Source organism: Fistularia commersonii, chromosome 5 (genome assembly GCF_037954325.1).
Source record: "Fistularia commersonii isolate RoL2024-O1a breed Wild chromosome 5, RoL_Fcom_v1.0, whole genome shotgun sequence".
Classification (NCBI taxonomy): domain Eukaryota; kingdom Metazoa; phylum Chordata; class Actinopteri; order Syngnathiformes; family Fistulariidae; genus Fistularia; species Fistularia commersonii.
Genome location: NC_141288.1, coordinates 13,288,191 through 13,308,551, shown reverse-complemented (window position 1 = coordinate 13,308,551; position 20,361 = coordinate 13,288,191). Strand labels below are relative to the sequence as shown.

Here is a 20,361-nt window from a genome sequence, read left to right as displayed (position 1 = left end):
GTACTGAATGATTTTTATTTGTGATGTCGGAGGCATTTCAATGGAAAATTCATTTCTCATGAACAAATGGCATATATGAACATCAGATGTCCACCCTGTTAAACTGTTTCTCAGATTTTTTTTTTTAGCTTACTTTTTACTTGACAAAGACACTTGATTCATCGTTTGCTTTCACACGATATGCTTTTACGAGTCCCTTCTTTTACTATCGAAACCATAAAAACCCTGCCATTGTTTGGAGCCGCCTTTGCTTTATTGCTTTTTTATCACAAGGGCTTTATGTTCCTAGACATGGCGACTGTTGCTTGCCCACAGGTTGACCTGGAAAAACTGAGCAAATAAGATCAGAATTGATTTTATATCATGTTTTTTCTGCAGGCTTTCTTCCTGATACTTAGGTGTAACTAATAGCCTTCGGATTAACTGCTAATAACAATGATAAAATACTAAACATGTACCAGCTATTTAAAGGCACTTTTGTCTACCTAAGGAGGAAGTAACTGGACTTATCAGAATTCAAATCGGGGGCACAGTCATTTTCTGGAACACCGATATGGACAAAACAAGAGGCTGTAAAGGGAAGTGACAATCAGCAGTGGCAACATGAATAGGCAACACCTCACGGTACAGGATGTCAAGCACTGCGTTAAAACAGCATTTGCAGGTTTCCTAGCAACTTCTCATCAGCTGTTTCCCCAAACAGAGTTTCCAAAGACATACTGTACCACCACCGAGAGGTTTAAAGGAGCATTCCAGCATGATATGAAAAGTTTCACCGATCTAGATATAGATATGCAGTGTAACTAGACTTTAAATTATACTTAGTATAGAGTTTGTATTAAGTGATGATCTTTACGGTGCAATTCTTGAGTTTCTGATTCTCTGTCTTTCAGAGACAGTGCTTTATTTCCTGATTCATGCAGTCCATTTTAAATAACTTCCAACTCATTTTCAATTTTCTTGGCAGATTTTCAAGTAAATTCCATCTGTTTTGTGGTTACTTCATCTTTCATGGATTTTAACCATAATTAACAAAATGATATGATATCATGATAACAAAAATATATATTATGTAATATGAATCACATCTTTTGACGTATTACAAATCCGCAAGACAAAATTAGTTGTTTTCTTAATACGGACAATATTCCATATACATGTATTTTTATTGCGCATTACTTCATGGTCTACAGTGCTGATCCTGCTCAGGGTAAGAGGAGGTACAGAGCCAATCAGAGTAGACCTTCAGCTGAAGGGGGGAGCAACATCTGTCAAACACAAGTCCACATATACAGACACAAACATTCACTTACCCATCCATACGTAGGGACAATTTATAGTTTTGTATGAACCAATTTCATGTTTTTTCGACTGGGACGAAACCAGAGAACCTGGCAAGGATCCGCTCAGGCACATAAAGAACATGCAAACTCCACACAAATAACCCTGTCTACCCTGAACTCAAGAACTTCTTTCTCAGCCTTGAGTTCTAACAACTGCATGATACTGGCCAACTACATATTGTAGTTCTGCTTTAATGCACATCTGTGATCTCTTTAGATAGATAGTTTTTGTTTTCATATTTATATGAAAAAACAGTTACTCTGTTCATAATCAAGTCGCTGAAGGCCTACGATGACTTGAGATTTGGCTGTAAACTATGATTAATCTTATTTGCAGAGTTTTTGTACCTTGAATAAAACATAATCTCTTGAAAGACAAGTCTGGAAAACCCAACTTTTTTTGGATTGTTTTATGTGCAACCTGTTAATGTGCATAAAAACGTGGATAGAAAGTGAACAACTGACAATATGGTACTGAAACAAACAAACTACCGTACATTTTTTTCCACCTAGTGATGAAGCAGTTACAGTGCTTTGTTTGTTTTGAATCCCAACCTTCAAATACATTTTGACAGATTTCACAAAATAAGATTTGAGGTAACCTCAGAAAATCATTAAAATCAGCAGAAATCATTTGGTGAAATGCCATGGAGCTTAAAAGCAAATTACATGGGAATCCTCACCCAAGTCATTCTTGCTGGACCTACTGACTGAAGGACAAACTAACCCTTCTGAAGATCTATTAGCAAGTTTACTCAATTAACCCTGTAACATATAAATACATTGCACTTTCTGAACATCTATACCAGTGTCTCAGCTCATGGCTTTAATGCTAATCAAACAGCCATTTTTATACCCTCTAATCTCTAAAAACACCATCTCTTGGTACATAAGGAACAACCAATGCCAAGTTTGTTTGAGTCTGGCTGCATCATGAACCCAAATAAAATGCTCTCTCAATCTAAAAATGAATGTCTACCAAGTTAAAAAAAAATAATAATCTTGATTTACAGTGAAAATTGGAATCATGCTGGAATTATCCTTTAAATCCATGTGCAGAGTGCAGGCAGGCCTAAGTGTGGGGGTCACTGCTCATATATGATGGACTACAGTGTCTTCAGAATCAGAACACATTTGCATTAAAGCTAATTTAGTCGCCAGTGTTAAAAATGATCAATGTGAGGATGTCAAAGCAGTGATTTGTATTCCAGCCTCATTGTCTTCGGGAAGCCTTTCCTGGAGCGACAAGCTGCCAAACATGCACAGATGCTGATTTTAGGGTCCAAGTTAGTCAGCTGGCCTGAGAGCTATGGCTAAAGACGACACATGTACAGTATACAATATAAACAACCGAGGTAATGCGGTAACTCTCCTTGCGTTCTGAGATCTTCGTGGTGGCTGAGCAGACCTATACAACTTGTGATGAGGGTTAAATTTAAAGACTGAGAGGCTGACGTGGAGCCTTCAGCACCAGCGGGGCTCCGAGGCCCGACCCTGTGTCCGTAAATGTCTGTTAGTCTCCATGGAGACTGTCAGGCCTTCCCTGCCTTCATGTACGTGGGGATGGTGCCTCGCTGAGTCAGGCCCTCGAAGCGCTTGTAGGTGTAATTGAGGAACACCCAGTCCTTTGACTTAAAGTCTGGTTCTGTGGCGTTTGCTGTTTATAAAAACACAGAAATCAACAAGAGTGTATTATTCTGAGTGTATAATCCTTTGAAAGCACACAAACCTGAGGCTTCAGTACTTTTAAGATCAGAGAAAGAATGAACCAATTTTGGAGTGAAAGTCTCTAGTTTGACATGAGCTCTATGACAAAACAAGAAAGTAGATGTCCTTTTTTTCTTCATATGTGGCTAACAGATAGAGTTGGTCCTGCTATTACTTGAGCACAATGAATGGTAGTTTATAGTATTTGTGGTTCACTCCAGTAAAAAGTCAAGAAGTCTACGTACAGGAAAGCACAAGGTTCACCCCTTCATAAAATCATGTGAAATTAAGACTTGCTTTTTTTTTTTTAAACAAATGAAACGGCATTAAATTTTCCTGACAACACTCCTACTAAAGAGGGTTCGATCTGCTCTGTGATGTCTTTAATTCACATGTATTGATTCAAAAGATGCTGAGAACAACATCATGAAGCTAATTGTTCTATAATATGAATTCCATGTTTGCCATATAAAGATGACAAAAAACATCAATACTTGATTTATAGATGGAGTTTGAGTCAAATGAAACGGCATTTCCCTCCAAATATATCTTCTATTGGGCTATAAAGATATTTAATCTGAGGACAAATTGTGATGTATCAACTTGGATGGTTAAGAAATAATGAATTGACAAACCTGGCTGAAGGATGTCTGATTCAGGGAAGTCATCAAAATTTGAGGTGTCATCAATACTCTTGATTTCAATTGAGATAGCTGCTGGTCGCTCCCTTTGGAGGAAACAGGAAGAAACATGGGCATGCACAGATTTAAACCCCATGCTATGAACATATATTTTGAATGATATGGCACTAAATAAATGCATTAGTTAGAGTCAGTGGGAATTATTTACCCACAATATTCATTATTACAAGCAACAGAAATGGCTATAATGGTCAAATCTTAAAGTGAAACACAGCACCAATTTTGTTCCTGGTTGTTCTTTTGGGCAATGCTGACACTTCCCTTCATTTTGTGTAAAAACATGTTATGCCTCCTTCCTGAGGCCACATCTTTTTTATGTGGCAATTATTGTTTTTTATTGGTGAGTGAGAGGTGCAACAGGGTGTTTTAATGAATTTGGAAATTAAAGGCAGCTGAGGGACAACTCGAAATATAGTCAACGTGTTTTTTCTTGACTTAGACACCAATCGAATCACTGAAGATATAAGGCATTTGTGAAACATCCCTGAGGTTTCGAAGTGATGTGTAAAGTTGTAACATTTCACATGAGTGAGTCTGTGGTGCTTACTCAGTGGTTCACTAGTTGGCCTTTCAGTGGGGCTAAAGTCATGTTTACATTAACATTGTTAAAGGAATGTGGCCCAGAATGTGGTGTGAGCGACTAGACCTCTGTGTTTCCACACATTCACTCGCAGTCACATTACTAAAACACTTCAACCCAGGTCAAATAGCTTCAACTCCTGGTGGTTGCTCTCCACTTTGGTGAGAAACAGATATATTCTTAAATTCAACATACCTGATGTGCTCCCAGTCCACAGACTCGAAGAATGGGTGACTTTTGATCTCCTCCACACTCACTGCCCCAATCCTGTTCTCAGCATCAGTGCAGTACCTGCAACACAAAAAGCAGACGGATCATAGGAACCACATCCCAGTTCCATATTGTTTTCTAAACTACAATGGCCTTACTGGTCCATCTAAGGACACACAAAGATAGCATCTTAATGTGAGCTGACAGGTGAAAAGTAAATTCAATACAAACTGTAATATCAAGTCTTTGGCCCTCTCTGAAATCGGGACCTCTGGTGGGAAGACGAGGGTTTCCTTCCAGTTCATCACTTTCCTGTATGTCTCCTGTGGTGTCTCAGAGCAGAAAGGAGGGTAGCCTAGACAGAAGGTAAATGCAGTTGCCTTAAAACTGCATTATGATGGAGCTGAAAAAAAACGAGTCCATTCAATTTGTCAATTTTGACATTTCTAATACCGGTAATTCCCTTCTCTGTGTTTCTCATGATGGTGCATCTGACATCCTCTCTTCTAGCTGTGGCTTACTTACCAATCAGCATTTCATACATGATGACCCCCAGAGACCACCAGTCACACAACTTGTTGTATCCAGTCTGCATGAAAACTTCAGGGGCGATGTAGTCTGGAGTTCCCACTGTGGAATAAGCCTGACAGTCACACAGGAAATTGGAAGGTAAGTGCATATTTAAACAGGATGAATAGATAAATGACTGTCAGAGTAAAAACTTTAAATGGATCTCTGACATAAGAAAATAAAAGAAGGGAGATAGTGTTTAGGTGTGTGTTTTTGTTCTCACATCTTGATATTCATCTGAAACAAATCACTTTATTTAATCAAAATACTCAGAAGACTGATTCTAAATTTATATATCCAAATCTGCTAACATATAAAAACTACACAAATACACTGTTTTCTATCCATTCATCCATTTTCCTCCGCTTATGCGGATCAGGTTGCTGGGGCAGGAGCTGCAGCAGAGGCAGAGACTTCCCTCTCCCTGGCCACTTGGTCAACCTCTTCTCGGGGGGGGGAACTCGAGGCATTTCAAGGCCAGCCTAGAGACATAGTCCCTCCAGTGTATCCCGGGTCTTCCCCAGGTGGGACATGGCCAGAACACCTCACCAGGGAGGTGTCCAGGAGGCATCTTGACTAGATGTCGGAGCAACCCCATCTGGGTCCTCTCCAGGTAGAGGCGCAGTGACTCTAGTCTGAGGCCCTTGCTTTTAAAATTGCTTTTCTTATGTATCATTGTGTTTTTTATAATTAGATCTAAACTGTTTGCCATTCACTCTGAACAGCATAGAGAGAAGCGTCCTTAAATCTTGTCTCAAACTCCTACTTCATGGCCACCGTCACTAATGACCTCCAGGGGGCACTGCAGTAATTCACATTATGCTTTATATTGCTTGCAAGCCCACTGAGTTTCTCCAAATAGGGAAATTCTAAACTAAAAAAAGCATCACCTTAAAGTAGACTAAATTAAACAAAGGCGTGTTTATAAACACACACTTTTGTGACAATGACATGACTGTTGCATTTGAAATATCTCCTAGATGACTGCAGTGTGCATTAAATGCAGCATTGAGTCACTAAGAGCAAGTGATCGATATGTTAAGTTGGCCAACTGAGCCAAAGTGTTGAATCCGACAATCTGTGACACACACACTGATGGCGACAGAGCTGACACACAAGGTGCTAGTCAGACTGTCAGGGCCAACTGAGGGAGTCAGTGCCTTGCCCAAGGACACTTGCAAACAGGAGGAGTTGGGAAGTGAACTGCCAAGCAGGACATCGCTCTTAAAACTAAGCCACATCCAATCAGTTATTATCAATAATAATAATGATAACAGTACCAGCTGTCTCCTGTTCTTCTTCCAGGTTTCTGCTTTTCTCTTGGAGTTCATGTTTTGGAAAGCTACAAAAGCAGAAAAAATAAAGAGAAGGTAAAACAAGACATAATTTCTATAAGTCGTTGGTACTGAGAAGGTTTGTGTTTAACTAACAGAAGTCACTTGGCGGGTTGTGTGTCAGGTTTCTGTAGAATTCAGTGCGATGGGCCTTCTTCAGTCCAGTGCACAAGCCAAAGTCTGACAGCTTCACATGACCCTGTAAGGAAAGACACAGCAAGAATAAGTTCTTCTGAGGGCAGTCATCAAATACACTGCGTGCCTCACTACACTCAGGACAAGCCAAAATTTTAGCAGAAAAAACAAATATGGTGGTAAGCGTTTGTATGTTTGGTGTGTTTGTGCTCTCACCCTGGAGTCCAGCAGCAGGTTGTCGGGTTTGATGTCTCTGTGAATGAACCCTAGCTGATGGATGGAGTCGATGGCCAGCACCGTCTCCGCAATGTAGAATTGGGTGGCCTCTTCAGACAGTGTATCCTTCTTCATCAGCAGGGTCATCATGTCACCTGGCAGTAAATGACACATTTCTTAAGAAATTCACAATGTACAACCTCTGCAATGCCACCAGATCAACAAATCTTAAATTTTTGATTTCTTATCAGAGCGCTCTCCTGTCGAGGATTCAAAGTTGTGGAAAGAAAAACAACCACGAAATAGCTATCACGGAGGAAAAGGGCAAAAAAAAGGTCATTGAAACATAAGTAACTGAAATCCCAGCACCTGTTGACATTAAGTAACCAGCGAATTGTCCATTAAAACAAAAAGAAATAAAATGTGTTCAGACTGGAATTCCTGGAGTTATTTGTGATTGGTCTACTATTGAACGGGCTCATGATGGGAACCTACACTTTTTGAGATAAACCATGGGTGCTAGTATGAGCAATTTTAATAAGTGAGTATCCAAATGTTGGCTCATACCTCCAGGCAGGAACTCCATAATGAGGTAGAGGTTTCTCTTGTCCTGGAAGCTGTAAAACATCTTGACAACCCAAGCACCGTCGGCCTCCACAAGAATATCCCTCTCAGCCCGGATATGAGCAACCTGCGGGGATGGTAAATACAGAATTTTCAGCAGCTGTTTATACAAACATGATATCAGTGCTAATGATAAAAAGTTTACCTGTTCTTTCTCAAGCATGTCTGCTTTTCGCAAAATCTTCATGGCGTAAATGTGCCCGGTGTCTTTTTTTTGCACCAAACGTACCTGATAGAAACAACCTCACAGTCAAATACAAGAGAAATATTTCTGTGCCTAATTGTTGTTTGAAGATTGCAATGATGCTCATATGCAAAATTTAAGTAAATGAAGTAACGCGGTCATAAAAGTGCATCACCTTTTCCTCGCTTTTTACTCACCTCTCCAAAAGCACCCCGTCCAATGACTTTAAGGGACTCAAAGTCATCCAGGCCCAGCCGTGTCCTCTTCAGTCGTAAAAACTCTGTCTCCTTACGAGCATGCTGCGAGCGACGCATAACTTTCTGCAACATGAAGAGAACCTTTAATCAAGTGATGGAAAAGAAAAAGGAAAACTAATAAAGTTTTATGATGTAACAGTTCTTCTCCTAAATACCTAGCCTAAAGACAGACATCCAGGAATTCAGAGAGGATTATTTATGACAGGGTGGCACGGTGGCACAGTTGTTAGTGCTTCAACCTCACAGCATGAAGAACTCTGATTCAATTTCTATGGACCTTTCTCTGGAGTTTGCATATTCTCCCTGTGTCTGCGTGGGTTTCCTCTGAGTTCTACGGTTTCCACTCACAGTCCCAAAACATGCAGCAGGTAAAGTGGAAAAAATTGGGAAAAATTGCCCTGAATGAGTGAGTGAGTGAGTGAATGGTTGTCTGTCTGTATGTGTGGCCCTGTGATTGACTGGCGACCAGTCCAGTTTGTAACCCCGCCCCTCACCCAATGACAGCTGGGTTAGGCTCCAGCATCCCCGTGATCCTGAGAGGATGGATGGATGGATGGATGGATGGATGGATGGATGGATGGATGGATGGATGGATGGATGGATGGATGGATGGATGGATGGATGGATGGACGGACGGACGGACGGACAAGACACTTGCTACTTAGTAAATCTACATAGTAACTTGTCCAGCATCACTATTTTATGTTAGGGAATTTTCATCCAGATGGTGTATCAGTGGATAAATACTACTGCCTTCAAGATACTTTGCAGATGTGCCATCTATAGTTCTGGAAATAATCAGACAAGCAAACTTCACCTCTTCGTCTGGCAACCCCTCCTCTTCCATTGCCTTCTCTAGCTTCTTCTGCCTATAAAAAGAAAGAAAAGAATTCAATAAAAATGCATTTCAAGAAAAACAGTGTGGAGGATATAACATAAAAACCAGTATAACTTTAGAATACTTGACAAGACATAGGTGGGATATTTAAGTGGAGAGATAAATGTTTTGGATCATGAAAGGGAATCCCATAGGTTTGCACAGGGGTGTTAACAATCAGCTGTTTTCTAAATGGGCACTGAACCATGCTACCAGGACTAGAGATCAGCTCTCAGGTAATACGATCACACATGAGAGGGCCTTTGTGTTTGCACCTGCAATAAAACACCACCTCATGTGGCAGTCAGAGTGACATTTGATGCGTTAAACAACAGCTTCATTTACATGCAGGAAGGAAGTAAAATACTGGCTGCACTGTGTGGTTTAGGTCTTGAAATACTTGTACAGTAGGAGCTTTAGGGAATACAATTTAATAGTGGTCATTGTGCCTTCACAGATGTGTGAGTAAGCCATCAGGAAACCATTTTTGCAGGTTCACCTCATCTCCCGCTCTTCGTGCTGCGTGAGCAAAGTGCTGTAGAAGTTTTCCAGTGTCAGCTTGGCCACAGTCACCCTCTCTCGGGTGTGGTTGCTCATAGGGAGGGCAGCTGCAGTCCCCCCCGTCATGGCCATACTATCCTGGAAAAAGACAGAACAACAAGAAAAAGTCTGGTTGGTAGACTGATCACCTGACTGAAAGCTATCAATATCTTCTTTTCCTTTCAGCTTTTCCCTTCAGGGATCACCAGAGCGAATCAACCTTCAATTCCAGTATCTGCCTATCGGTGATGCAAATTCACAAAAAATAGTAGCAACGTGCAATTTCTCTTATTTGGTCATCTTGTTTTTCTCCGACAACATATTGGCAAAAGAGGCTAAAAAATCTATAGTGATTAGTTTAGTGCTCCAGTTACTACTTATAAAACTGTGGAAAGTGTTGGTTATCTGATTTAGCTGAATTTTCTCAATTTTTTTCAGGGAGTAACACCCAACATACCCGAGCGTCTCTCACGCAGATGTTTAGTCACTTCCTTCATTGTCAATGTTCTGTTGAAGTAGGCTCTTATGCAACTTCATCAATGTAGCACTAAACAATATCACGTAAGGAATTATGATAGTGATGTTCTTCCCAGAATTTATGATTTCTAACATTTTGCAAGACCGGTAAGGGCAGCAGCAAAAAAGAATACTGCAGGAATTTTGCATTCATTCACCATCATGTCGGTTTCACAAAACTTTAGATAAATTAATGTACATGAGAAATTGATCCGAGGCTCAGACTCTTTAACAACTCAGAAAACAGCTTCTCAAATTAGGGGCACAAAATGTTGTAAAAACAGACTTTGTCATTGAAATACGGCAATGGTCTCATGCTGAAAGATTAAGTATTGTGATATATAGGCACATCAAGATTTTTTCACAACCTTATTCAGATTTACTTGTGTCCAGTCTTAAGCATACTACCAGGTATCAGGCTTGATGGAAAAACAGTAGTAACCTCTGGCAGCTAGTGAGGAGTGTGAATTGAATGAATGTGAAGTTCTCTCTGTCCCCTCTATGACAAGCTAAGGCTTGAGTTATTGGTGTAATGTAGTAAAACTGAATGCCTTCTGAGGCTTGAAAAACAACAACTACAGGTTTTCAAAAAACACAGCAGGGTACTGCAGCAGGGTTCACAAAAAAGTAAGTTTGTGCAGTATCTTGATTTTTTATGAAAGAAATCCAACAATCACTGTACTCTTGATTGCATTATATAACTGCAACATAAAATTGGTCAATATAAAAATTGGTTGCAATGTCTGGACCAGCAATTTGTTCTTAAATAATTTGTTCACCAAATACTCCAGATTCTTCATGCATTCCTACACAGATCAAAGAACAAAGGGTTAATTTGACTCATTTGAGTTAAAATATAGGTCAGTAACACTGGCCGTACTACCTTTTGCATTAACACACCAGAATTCAGGCTGGAGTATTCGGAGCTTACTTTGAAATTATTATATGTTTTCATGTCATTTAGAAGTTCAGATTCCAAACATTAACTTTTTCTCTTTGTTTTGTGTTGTTGACAACTAAGTCAATGTTTTGCCTCTCACTTTAAAGAGGGATAAATGATCTTTCCATTTTGCTGTATTTTAATCAAACTGTTAACATTTGAAGTATTGAACATTTGAAGACACCTTTAACTTTTGCTACTAGATGTGGCATTTACATTTTTAGGATGTGTGCCACTCACCTGGTAAGGAAAGAAATGAAAATGAAATGTACTGTTCAATGACTTGAATATAATTAACTTAATTGTGAAAGCGCAATAACCGACCCTCATGCAGCAACTTCTCGGCTAATTGATTGGAAAGGCAAAAGTTAAAAGGTCGTCACTTTCCATGATTATTATCATTAAGGCATCGTCAGACAGATTTTTTATATTTTACAATGATTTCAGGATATTTGAACAGAGTCAGATCAGTTCTCAGTACTGATTAATTGATGAAATACATCAAAAAATATAAGCAGTCCCATCAGCTAATAACTTCCACAACCTAAGAATGAGTAAGAATGGCAAACACCAATTCCAAGATGAAAAAGATACTAAATTGAATGTGCTAAAAAGGTAAGTACTCTATAGTCAGACTTGAAGAACTGGCATCAAGGAATGTTACCTTTGGTTTCATACAATAGGATTCAAACACCATGAATAATTAAAATAACTGAAAATGAATGTTAAAAATTGAAAACTCAATTTTAAATCAATTATTTGTCGCAGCTTTGGCAGGTCTTATGAAAGTTTGTTAGAGACATAGACACTGACCAGATCATTAGTACTGCAAAATTTCCACAGCACATGCAATAAGTATCTAAAGTATTTCGGTTGCCAAGGCGCAGCACTGGTGCCTTTGCTAAATATTCCAAATGCAGCAGTTTGGTGAAGGGACGTTCCTTTGGCTGTGTCTAGTGTTCTCCAAACAGGGAGCAGGGGGTGCTGGGCACTGGTCACAAAATATGGAACACAGCTACCCACTTCTATCACGCATGTTTGCAAGCTATTAGATCAACCCCTGTTGCCCATTAGAAAGTTTAAATGCCAAAGACACCGTAATTTCATCTTTTCACTTTCCTGATTGGGACGGTATTTCAAGTTTCAGTAACTCTTTTGATTTTAAAATATTGTTGTGCCGATAGACAGGGGATCATGTGCTTTGGCAGGCTCACAACCTTCATTCCAGGAACGAATCACTGAAATCTTGAACTGATGATTGTTCACAAAGTACATTCCAATGCATTTTCTCAGAATGATAATATCAAAGCGCAAAAGTTTTTAGAACAGAATGATGAAAAAGATAAAAAGCTATTCTAAAAATGTATTTGTCAGCAGAGGAGAAAGTGATCATTTTATATGTGTAAACTGAGCCTTGGATGCAACTGGAACACTCCTTCATATGGATCCAACTATAACATGCCAATGTTAACATTTAACAAGCTCTGTGGTAGGGATTTTACAAGTCCATGACACATCTTAGGCTAACATGTCAGCCTTGCTTGGGTGGAAACCAGACCATTGCAGCAACACCTGCAAATTTGACTGGGCTGTTGACATAAAGATCAACCGAAAAATGATGTTATAAAAACAAATACATCAGCACAAAGATATGGGACTGTATTGTCCCTGCCTTAAATAAGACAAGCAGCATTTTAACATGGAAACAATAAGGTAAGAAGGGTGGATGTTGACACCATCTAAACATTTCAACACTCCATCAGTATGAACATATGGTCTGATTAGCTCACACAGAGATAAAACAGCCCTGCAGCTCAGAGATAGGACCTGTGTGTCGTCGAGTCACTTTCTAGTCATTTCCCTGTCTCCGGTCCAAACAACAAGAAACTTCCTGACTTCTGAGAAAAATCACAGAATAACTGTGGCTCAATTTGGGTGCCTTCTGATGGTTAGAAAACAAAGAACAAGGCAAACAAGGGTGTTACTGCATTCTGTACATCACATGATGGGTGTTCAGAGAAATTCAACTTTGTCTTGAATACAGAAACGTCTTGATAACATTCAGTCATATTCTGTCTTGAATTACCACCTTAGTCTGACACATTAAGTCAACCAATATTTAGTCACATTCCAAGTGTTACAAAATCATTTAAAGGAAGCATGGAAGTTGGTGGTTTTAAAGAGTAGCTGAGAATTTACGTGATGTAATGAATGTGGCACAATTTAAGCTATTTATTTATTGAAATATAATTTTCAGGTGATCAAGTTATCATTTTCTAGAAACTTTTTGAAAATCTTGTAGTCCATTTTTAATTATTCTTAAACAGATTCAAAGGAAAATTTGCATTGATTCAGGTGGCTTGTTTCAGTTCAAGACGGACTAGCCTCGAAAAAGTCACATTTTTGAAATTCTATGACTGAGTTGGTCAGAGGCCATCCACACTGTCCACTAATCCTCCATGAGTACTTAAAGAAGACTCAATCAAACTTGTTTCTCTGGTTGATATTGTTCTTTTTGGTTAGAAAATTGTTTTGTGATACTATTTAATGAGTGAGTAAATTATCCACCACAAGTCGTTCTTTCAGCATTTCCCTTCAGGGGTCGCCAGAGCCAATCAACCTTCTCCATCTAACTCTATTCTCTGTATCCTCCTCTCTTACACCAACTGCCTTCATATCCTCTCTCACTAGAGCTTCTCTTCGGTCTTCCTCTAGACCACATGTGACAAACTCAAGGCCCGCGGGCTATTTGTGGCCCACCACGTCACTTTATGTGGCCCGCCAGTACGCCTAAAAAGTTTGATTGTCTTAAAATAAATAAGTCAAATGCGTGAATGACTGTAAACTACATTTCCCGCAATTTGTGCCGACCACGTTACCCACAAAGTGACAGCTTCTCGCCGTTAGCTTGCAGTGTATCCACATCAATGCCATTTTCAACAAGTGGATTTGTGAAATACAAATAATTCCTAAATGTCCAGGGAGAGAAAAGTTGATGTAGATGGAAGGCTGTTCCTCTCATTCACACACATGTACTTTGTCTTGCTGTCTTTCCAGAGTATACTTCCAATTCTCCAGATTTACCTCAAATCTTTTCTCTGCTCTCACAACAGATCACAATGATATCTGCAAACATCATGGTCAACGGAGATTCCTGTCTAACCTCATCGGTCAGCTAGTCCATCACCACTGCAAACAAGATGGGGCTCGGAGCTGATCCCTGATGAAGTCCCATCGACACCTTCAACTTTTCTGTCACTCTTACAGCACACCTTGCCACTGTCTCACAGCTAGCATACATGTCCTGCACCAGTCTAACATACTTCTCTGCTACTCCAGAGTTCCTCATACAATATCAGAGTTCCTCTCTTGGCATCTAGTCACATGCCTTTTCTAGGTCTACAAAAATGAAATGCAGCTCCCTCTGGCCTTCTCTGTACTTTTCTATTAGCATCATCAAAGCAAATACTGCTTGTAGTGTTCTTTGCAGGCAAGAAGCCATACTGCTGTTCACAAATGCTGACTTCTGTTCTCAGTCTAGGTTTCATTACGCTTTCCCATAACTTCATTGTATTGCTTATCAACTTTATCCCTCTATAGTTGCTGCAATTCTGCACATCCCCCTTATTCTTAAAAATGGGCATCATTACACTTCTTCTCCATTCTTCAGGAATCTTCTCACTCTCAAGCTCCTGTTGAATAATTTACATGTCCATCCTTTCCCTCTCTATCTCTCTGTTTTGCCATCCTGTATAAATCATTCTCTCTCTCCTTACTGTCCAACCGAGCATACAAGTCATTGTACGCCCTGTGTTTTGCCTTTACGTCTTCTAGCTTTCCTTGCTTACCTCTATCTATCCTTCCAGATGATACACCAAGTACTCTCATACCTGTCTCCCTAATAACATTAGCTGCAGTTGTCCAGTCATCTGGGAGCTCTCCCATACCACCCAGAGCCTTTCTCAGCTCCTCCCTGAAAACCATACAACACTCTTCCCTTTTCTGTTTCCACCACTGTCCTCTGTGCTGCCTTTGTCCTCTTGATCTTCCTTGTCACCAGAGTTATCCTACAAACCATCAACCTATGCTGTCTGGCTACACTCTCACCTACAACTACTTTGCAGTCACTGATCTCTTTCGGGTTACCTCATCTATACAAGATGTAGTCTACCTGCATGCTACTATCTCCGCTCTTATGAGTTACCTTACGCTCCTGTCTTTTCTGGAAAAAAGTGTTCTCTTCAGCCATTTCGATCCCTTTTGCAAAGTCCACCATCGGTCACTCTGCGCTCCTATCCTGTATACCAAATCTCCCCATCACTTCTTCATCCCCTCTATTGCCTGCATAAGCATGCTCATTAAAGTCTGTATCAATTACCACTCCCTCATCTCTGGGGATATTCTGAATCACTTCATCCAACTCATTCCAGAACTTCTCCTTCTCCTCTAACTCACATCCCACCTGCAGGGCATAGCCACTAACAACATTGAGCATCACACCTTCGATTTCCAGTTTCAGAAGTCTATCTGACATTCTTTTCACCTCCAGAACATTCCTAACAAACTCCTCCTTCAAGGTAACTCCTACTCCATTTCTCTTCCTGTCAAATACCATGATAGTACAACTGAAAGTACAAAAAGCCTTCTGAGTGTCTAGCTTTACTACCTTTCCACCTGGTCTCTTGGACACACACTATATCCACCTTCCTTCTCTGCATAATGTTGACCAACTCTACCTTTTCCTGTCATGGTCCAGATATTCAAAATCCCTACCCTTAGTCCCAGACTCTTGCATTTCCTCTTTTCTTTCTGTTTTTGAATACACCTTCCTCCTCTCCTTCTTTGACCAACAGTAGCCCCATTTCCACCAGTACCCTGTAGGTCATCGGTACCAATAGCAGTCGTTAACCCAGCCTCGACCGATCAAGTATGGGATTATAAGGTTCGATTCGCATGTTTGGTTTTAGCAAAAGTTCTATACCGGATGCCCTTCCTTACGCAACTCTGCATTCATCTGGGCTTGGGACCAGCTCAGGGCGACACTGGCCTGTGGTTGGCTCCCCGAGGCTAGCTCAGGGAGACACTGACCCATGCCGCCCTGAGGCTGCATTCCACAAGTAAGATGACAAAATTACAAATTACTATTTACTATTATGAAAAATATCAGATTAAAAACTTGTCTTAAATATACTGCTTACTAGAAGGCTTATGATTTCATTGCTGTTTTATTTTATCAGTTACCATAACTTATTTTATAAGTTATCATCAATAATTGGAGTAGAACATTTTATAGTGATATGATACAGCCAAGCCTTGATCTGCTTTCACAAATTTTCCAGTAAACCAGTGAGCCAGCATGCAAAAGAACAGGACTCTGAATCTGAAGGACTTTAATGGAATTCAGCCCTTCATCTTCACTGGGAACAAACTAATGTACAAACTTGCATCTAGAGCAAGAGTATAACTTGTTCTCCTCCTCTGACTAAGGTGGAAAATGAAGCATCATGCAAGTGTGTAGGAATTGTTGCATCACAGCTAAGTAAGCCAGGCCTGAAGGGATTCACATTGGATCCTAGTTAACAAGAACCACCCAAAACTAAATAAATACAAGTGTGCCACTCAAGCTCTTATAAGGAGGACATTCTTAATGCTGCAAAAATACTCAAGGACTTTCAGTACAGCCAACTCAGGCTGTCAAAAGTAAAATCTACAAATGGCATCCTGTGGTCATCACAAATAAATTGTTATCTGAAAAGTAGTTTTACGTCAGCGGAATTCTTGTAACGTTTGTGCCCTCATCTTCTTTATGTCCAAACAAACACAATGTGATGAAGGTGAAAGGAATTTCTTTGCTCAAGCAACTGGTAAATACGGATGAACGGATTGGAAAAACAGAGTACTGTGTTATTCAGAATTTCTTTTCATTATCAATGTACATCATGTCTGCTTTGATTTGAAAAAGAATAACTTCATGCAGATACATTTACTGAGTGCTTGAGAAAATACTCAAAGTTTTATTAAAATCCTGTCTAACTAACTTTATACAGAAGCTCTTATTGATTTAACTTGGTTTTCTGGCTATTTTTTTGGAGTGATTTCTGCCCATTTAATTTCAGTTATTGTTTTGACAATTCTTGATCGTTTTGAGGAAATTGTTTTTTTTCCTGCTAATTTAATTGTGGCATTTGCTCCATTATTTTGAAACATTTTAGTGAGTGGCAGGAAAAAGTAAATGAAGTTGGAGCAAACATACAAAAACAAACAATAAATGCAAAAAAGGGTAAAAATTTTCATTTCAAACATAAAATCCATTGTTCATTATTGCAGATTAAAGATATACTGCCTGATGCACACTGGTAAATTATTTTTGAACAATAAAACTGCACAAAGTTAAAAAGGTCCCAGCTATTCAGCATCAATCTTGGTATTTTGTTTGTTCCAATATGGCATTTTTTTAAACAAGTGCCAAGGTCAGAGGATCCTGCTGAGTTTACTAAACCCATTGGAAGAGTAATTATATGATGATACCAGTAAAAGTATACAGGGAAATTTATCAACAGTTGTGTAATTAAATTATTACATCCCTAAGGAATCCAGAGCATAAAATTTGTCTACGTATGGTGGATCTCTTAACTTGGTGTCAAATTCTTCTTTTAAAATGTGTGTGCATGCATGCACGCACATATGTGTGTGTGTGTGTGTGTGTGTGTGTGTGTGTAAATACAAACACACACACACAGACACACTCTACACCCCTTAAGTACTGTAAGTGACTGGGCAGGAAACTCTTTCCGTCCTGAATGAAAGGGTTCAGTCATTACACTGAAGAAAAGAATGGGCGCTTACCAACACAACGGGGGCCTGTAACATAAAGGAAGGACTGCGGTTAAGTGAGGTAATTTAAGGTTCTGTTCAGACTCCCTAAATGTTTTTGAAAATGAAGTGTTTCATAACCAAGTAATTTTACACATTAAGTGTCATACTGTTAAGCCATGGACATCAAGATCCACCAAGAAAGAAAATAATAACAAATTAAAAAAAAAGTTCCAATGATTGAAATAATCTCTGGAAATTATTGCAACTTAATAATACTGTCCACTAGTCCCAATTCATTATGAAGATATGAAGTTATCACACGTGGCAGGAAATTAGACTAACCATGAATATTTATAGACACAGTCTGTTATTTTTTCAAGGAGCATCTGATGTTAGAATTCAAAAAATGTGAGACATGTGAAAAAAGATACATTAAAATACATTACGATTACAGTCATTTAACGCTGAAAAGTGAGGCGAAAATAGGATAAAGTGAGAAAACATTCAGTGGTTTGTTGAAGTACAGCTAAAGCTAGTGTTTGACCGGCTATCCACACCGTCAACCCCCTCGTTCCCCCTCACCCCTCCCCCGTCAATGTCCATCACTGCTACCTGAGAAGTGATGGGAGATATTTAAGTATTTTTAGTCTTTAAGTACAGATGAACAGGACACTTATTTGGTAATGTTGTGCTGACATTGGGCCAGTTAGCAGCAGCGTTGTGTTAGCTAACGCCGGCTAACGTTATTTGTCCGCTGTATTCCATTGGCATCTGTCTAGCAGGTACCACAACAGCAATAAATAAAACGCGTCTAAATAAAGGACATGAAGCTAGGAAGTGTTTTACTCACCTCCGTGTCTTGCTCCAGAGTCAACTGTTGGCTTGCCGCCAGCCCACGATCCAGAAGAAACAAATATATTGTTATTTAGTGTGGCTTTCTGCCTAATATTAGGCAGAGAAGGCAAGAAGCAGCAGTTATTGGCTACCCTCTCCAGGGGTCCTTAAAAAGCGGCACCGTAAACATCGCATTAAAACATAAGAGGAGAAGCGTCCTTTAATACTTTCAGAAAGCTACCCTGAAATGACGGAAACCAAGAGAAGTGTCTTCTTTGATGTCCCTTGACCTCAGACCTCGGCGTCTCGCCGTCTCTATCGCTACAAAATATGAAATAGGCTGCAGCGCTTCCTGGGACCGTCAGACTCAACAGACGCTGCGGACACGCAACTGCGTAGCTTTTGACTGACGCGAGTATCAGCCAATCGCCGATGAATATCAAGGACCCAATGGCTTCACTGACCAATCATATCAGGAATATGCGTAAGAAGGACAAGTGCGTCACTGAATAAGAAAGTCTGACCCGCCCCGCAATGGTTGTAGGACGCAGGTTCATTAGGCGCACAGGCATTTGGCGCTTTTATAGATTTCACTGCAGTTATAATGGCTATAAACCTATTTTTATCGTTTTGGTTGTTGGGCCACTAGAAACCATTTGCTTGATATTTGTAAATTCTTATGATATGTCACATAAATAATGAAAAGCAACATCTCCAACCAACAAAGATATCAAATACCACATGGACTAGAGCTGGCTATTTAAGGTCAGTGAAAGGTCACTGGGAACAAAACAAAGTAAAAATTGCAGGATATTGATAGCGATGAATTTGATTTTTCTGGAGTTCCTATAGAATTGTACAAATTATTAAATGTCAATGCATAATGTATCATTCTCCAACAAGCAAATCTAATTTATGTGAGCCTATTTTACAGTTTTGGCTCAGTGACAATGCAGCGGATAAAATATCCAATAAAGTGTGATATGATGAAGGTGAATTATAAGAAAAACTGCATCTTCATTTATTTTTGAGGTAAAATTACATTGATTTTATCCATTATGGGAAGAGCTGACACATTTGCTGTAAAAGTTCACAATAAATGTAACTTGACTCTGTTAGACTACATAAAATATAATGATCCCAACTTGAATATTTATTATGTGTTTTCAGTCTTTCTCATTTTACGATCTTGAAATTTAGGAAACTGTTATTTCCTCCATTCACCCCGTTAAAGGTAGCAGGCAGAACCCAGCCTGGAATTCTCCTAGACTCTTTCCATGCCAAAAGTCCTAATCTGTTTTTTATTGTGTTTTCCACAGATGGCTCTGTCACATAAACAGCAGGACTTCTTATCACAAAGAACACTCACCAAACACAATAAAATAAAACTGGCAATAAATACGAACAAACCAAAATCAAGTTTTGGACATATAAAATTGTGGACAACATTCACATGTTAGACAATTTAATGAAAGAATTTAGTGACATACATCTAAGTTTAGATGTTGTGGGTAGTTTGACTCTTTACACAGTTCCATAGAAGCTTTCACAGAAAATTGTCACCACACTGAAATAAGAAAATAAAACATCAACAATGAAAAGAACAGAGAATGTGGTTTGTCTTTATTTAAAATGTGGTCTTAAAATGTAGGTAAGGCTGTGAAGTTACTAAAATATAGTAAAGCGTTTACAATACTGCCTTCTGAAAAATAATTTTCTTCAGAGTTTCTCCTCACCTTAGTGTCTCTTTTTCCTAAATTCTCTACTTCTATTTTTCTATTTACTTCTTCTTGCTTTAGTAACAATTTAGTTAATTGAATTTATTTTTTTATCAAAAACTTCCTTCGGGATAAATAAAGTTGTTCTCATCTCTCATAATTGAGTGGAATTATAATATTTTATCAAACTTAGTTACTCAAGTTTGGCAAATATACTTAAAATGTACTTAAAGCTCACCAATTGATCAAATACATTTAC

The 20,361-nt window shown here is 39.2% G+C and overlaps 1 protein-coding gene and 1 long non-coding RNA gene across 3 annotated transcripts; one reads left to right on the top strand and one right to left on the bottom strand.

Moving 5' to 3' along the window:
- Positions 1–115: 115 nt before the first annotated feature.
- Positions 116–18,702, bottom strand: LOC147234124 (serine/threonine-protein kinase 38-like). 2 transcript variants are annotated; one of them, XM_086146896.1, is made up of 14 exons: positions 18,401–18,702; positions 9,238–9,377; positions 8,679–8,730; positions 7,802–7,924; positions 7,566–7,649; positions 7,364–7,487; positions 6,797–6,951; positions 6,542–6,644; positions 6,392–6,453; positions 5,067–5,184; positions 4,773–4,896; positions 4,527–4,622; positions 3,686–3,777; positions 116–3,000 (listed from the first exon to the last, which is right to left on the bottom strand). In XM_086146896.1, exons 2-14 carry the CDS (start codon positions 9,369–9,371, stop codon positions 2,876–2,878), a joined length of 1,392 nt encoding a protein of 463 aa, XP_086003022.1. In that variant the 5' UTR covers positions 9,372–9,377; positions 18,401–18,702; the 3' UTR covers positions 116–2,875. The 2 variants fall into 2 exon arrangements, with proteins under 2 accessions (XP_086003022.1, XP_086003023.1); XM_086146897.1 differs by lacking the exons at positions 9,238–9,377; positions 18,401–18,702 and adding an exon at positions 8,356–8,394 and having other exon boundaries at positions 8,679–8,727.
- LOC147234125 (uncharacterized) lies at positions 5,116–6,655 on the top strand. Its single transcript, XR_015106159.1, has 3 exons — positions 5,116–5,210; positions 6,417–6,481; positions 6,570–6,655. It is a non-coding gene; the product is annotated as an uncharacterized LOC147234125 (long non-coding RNA).
- Positions 18,703–20,361: the final 1,659 nt, after the last annotated feature.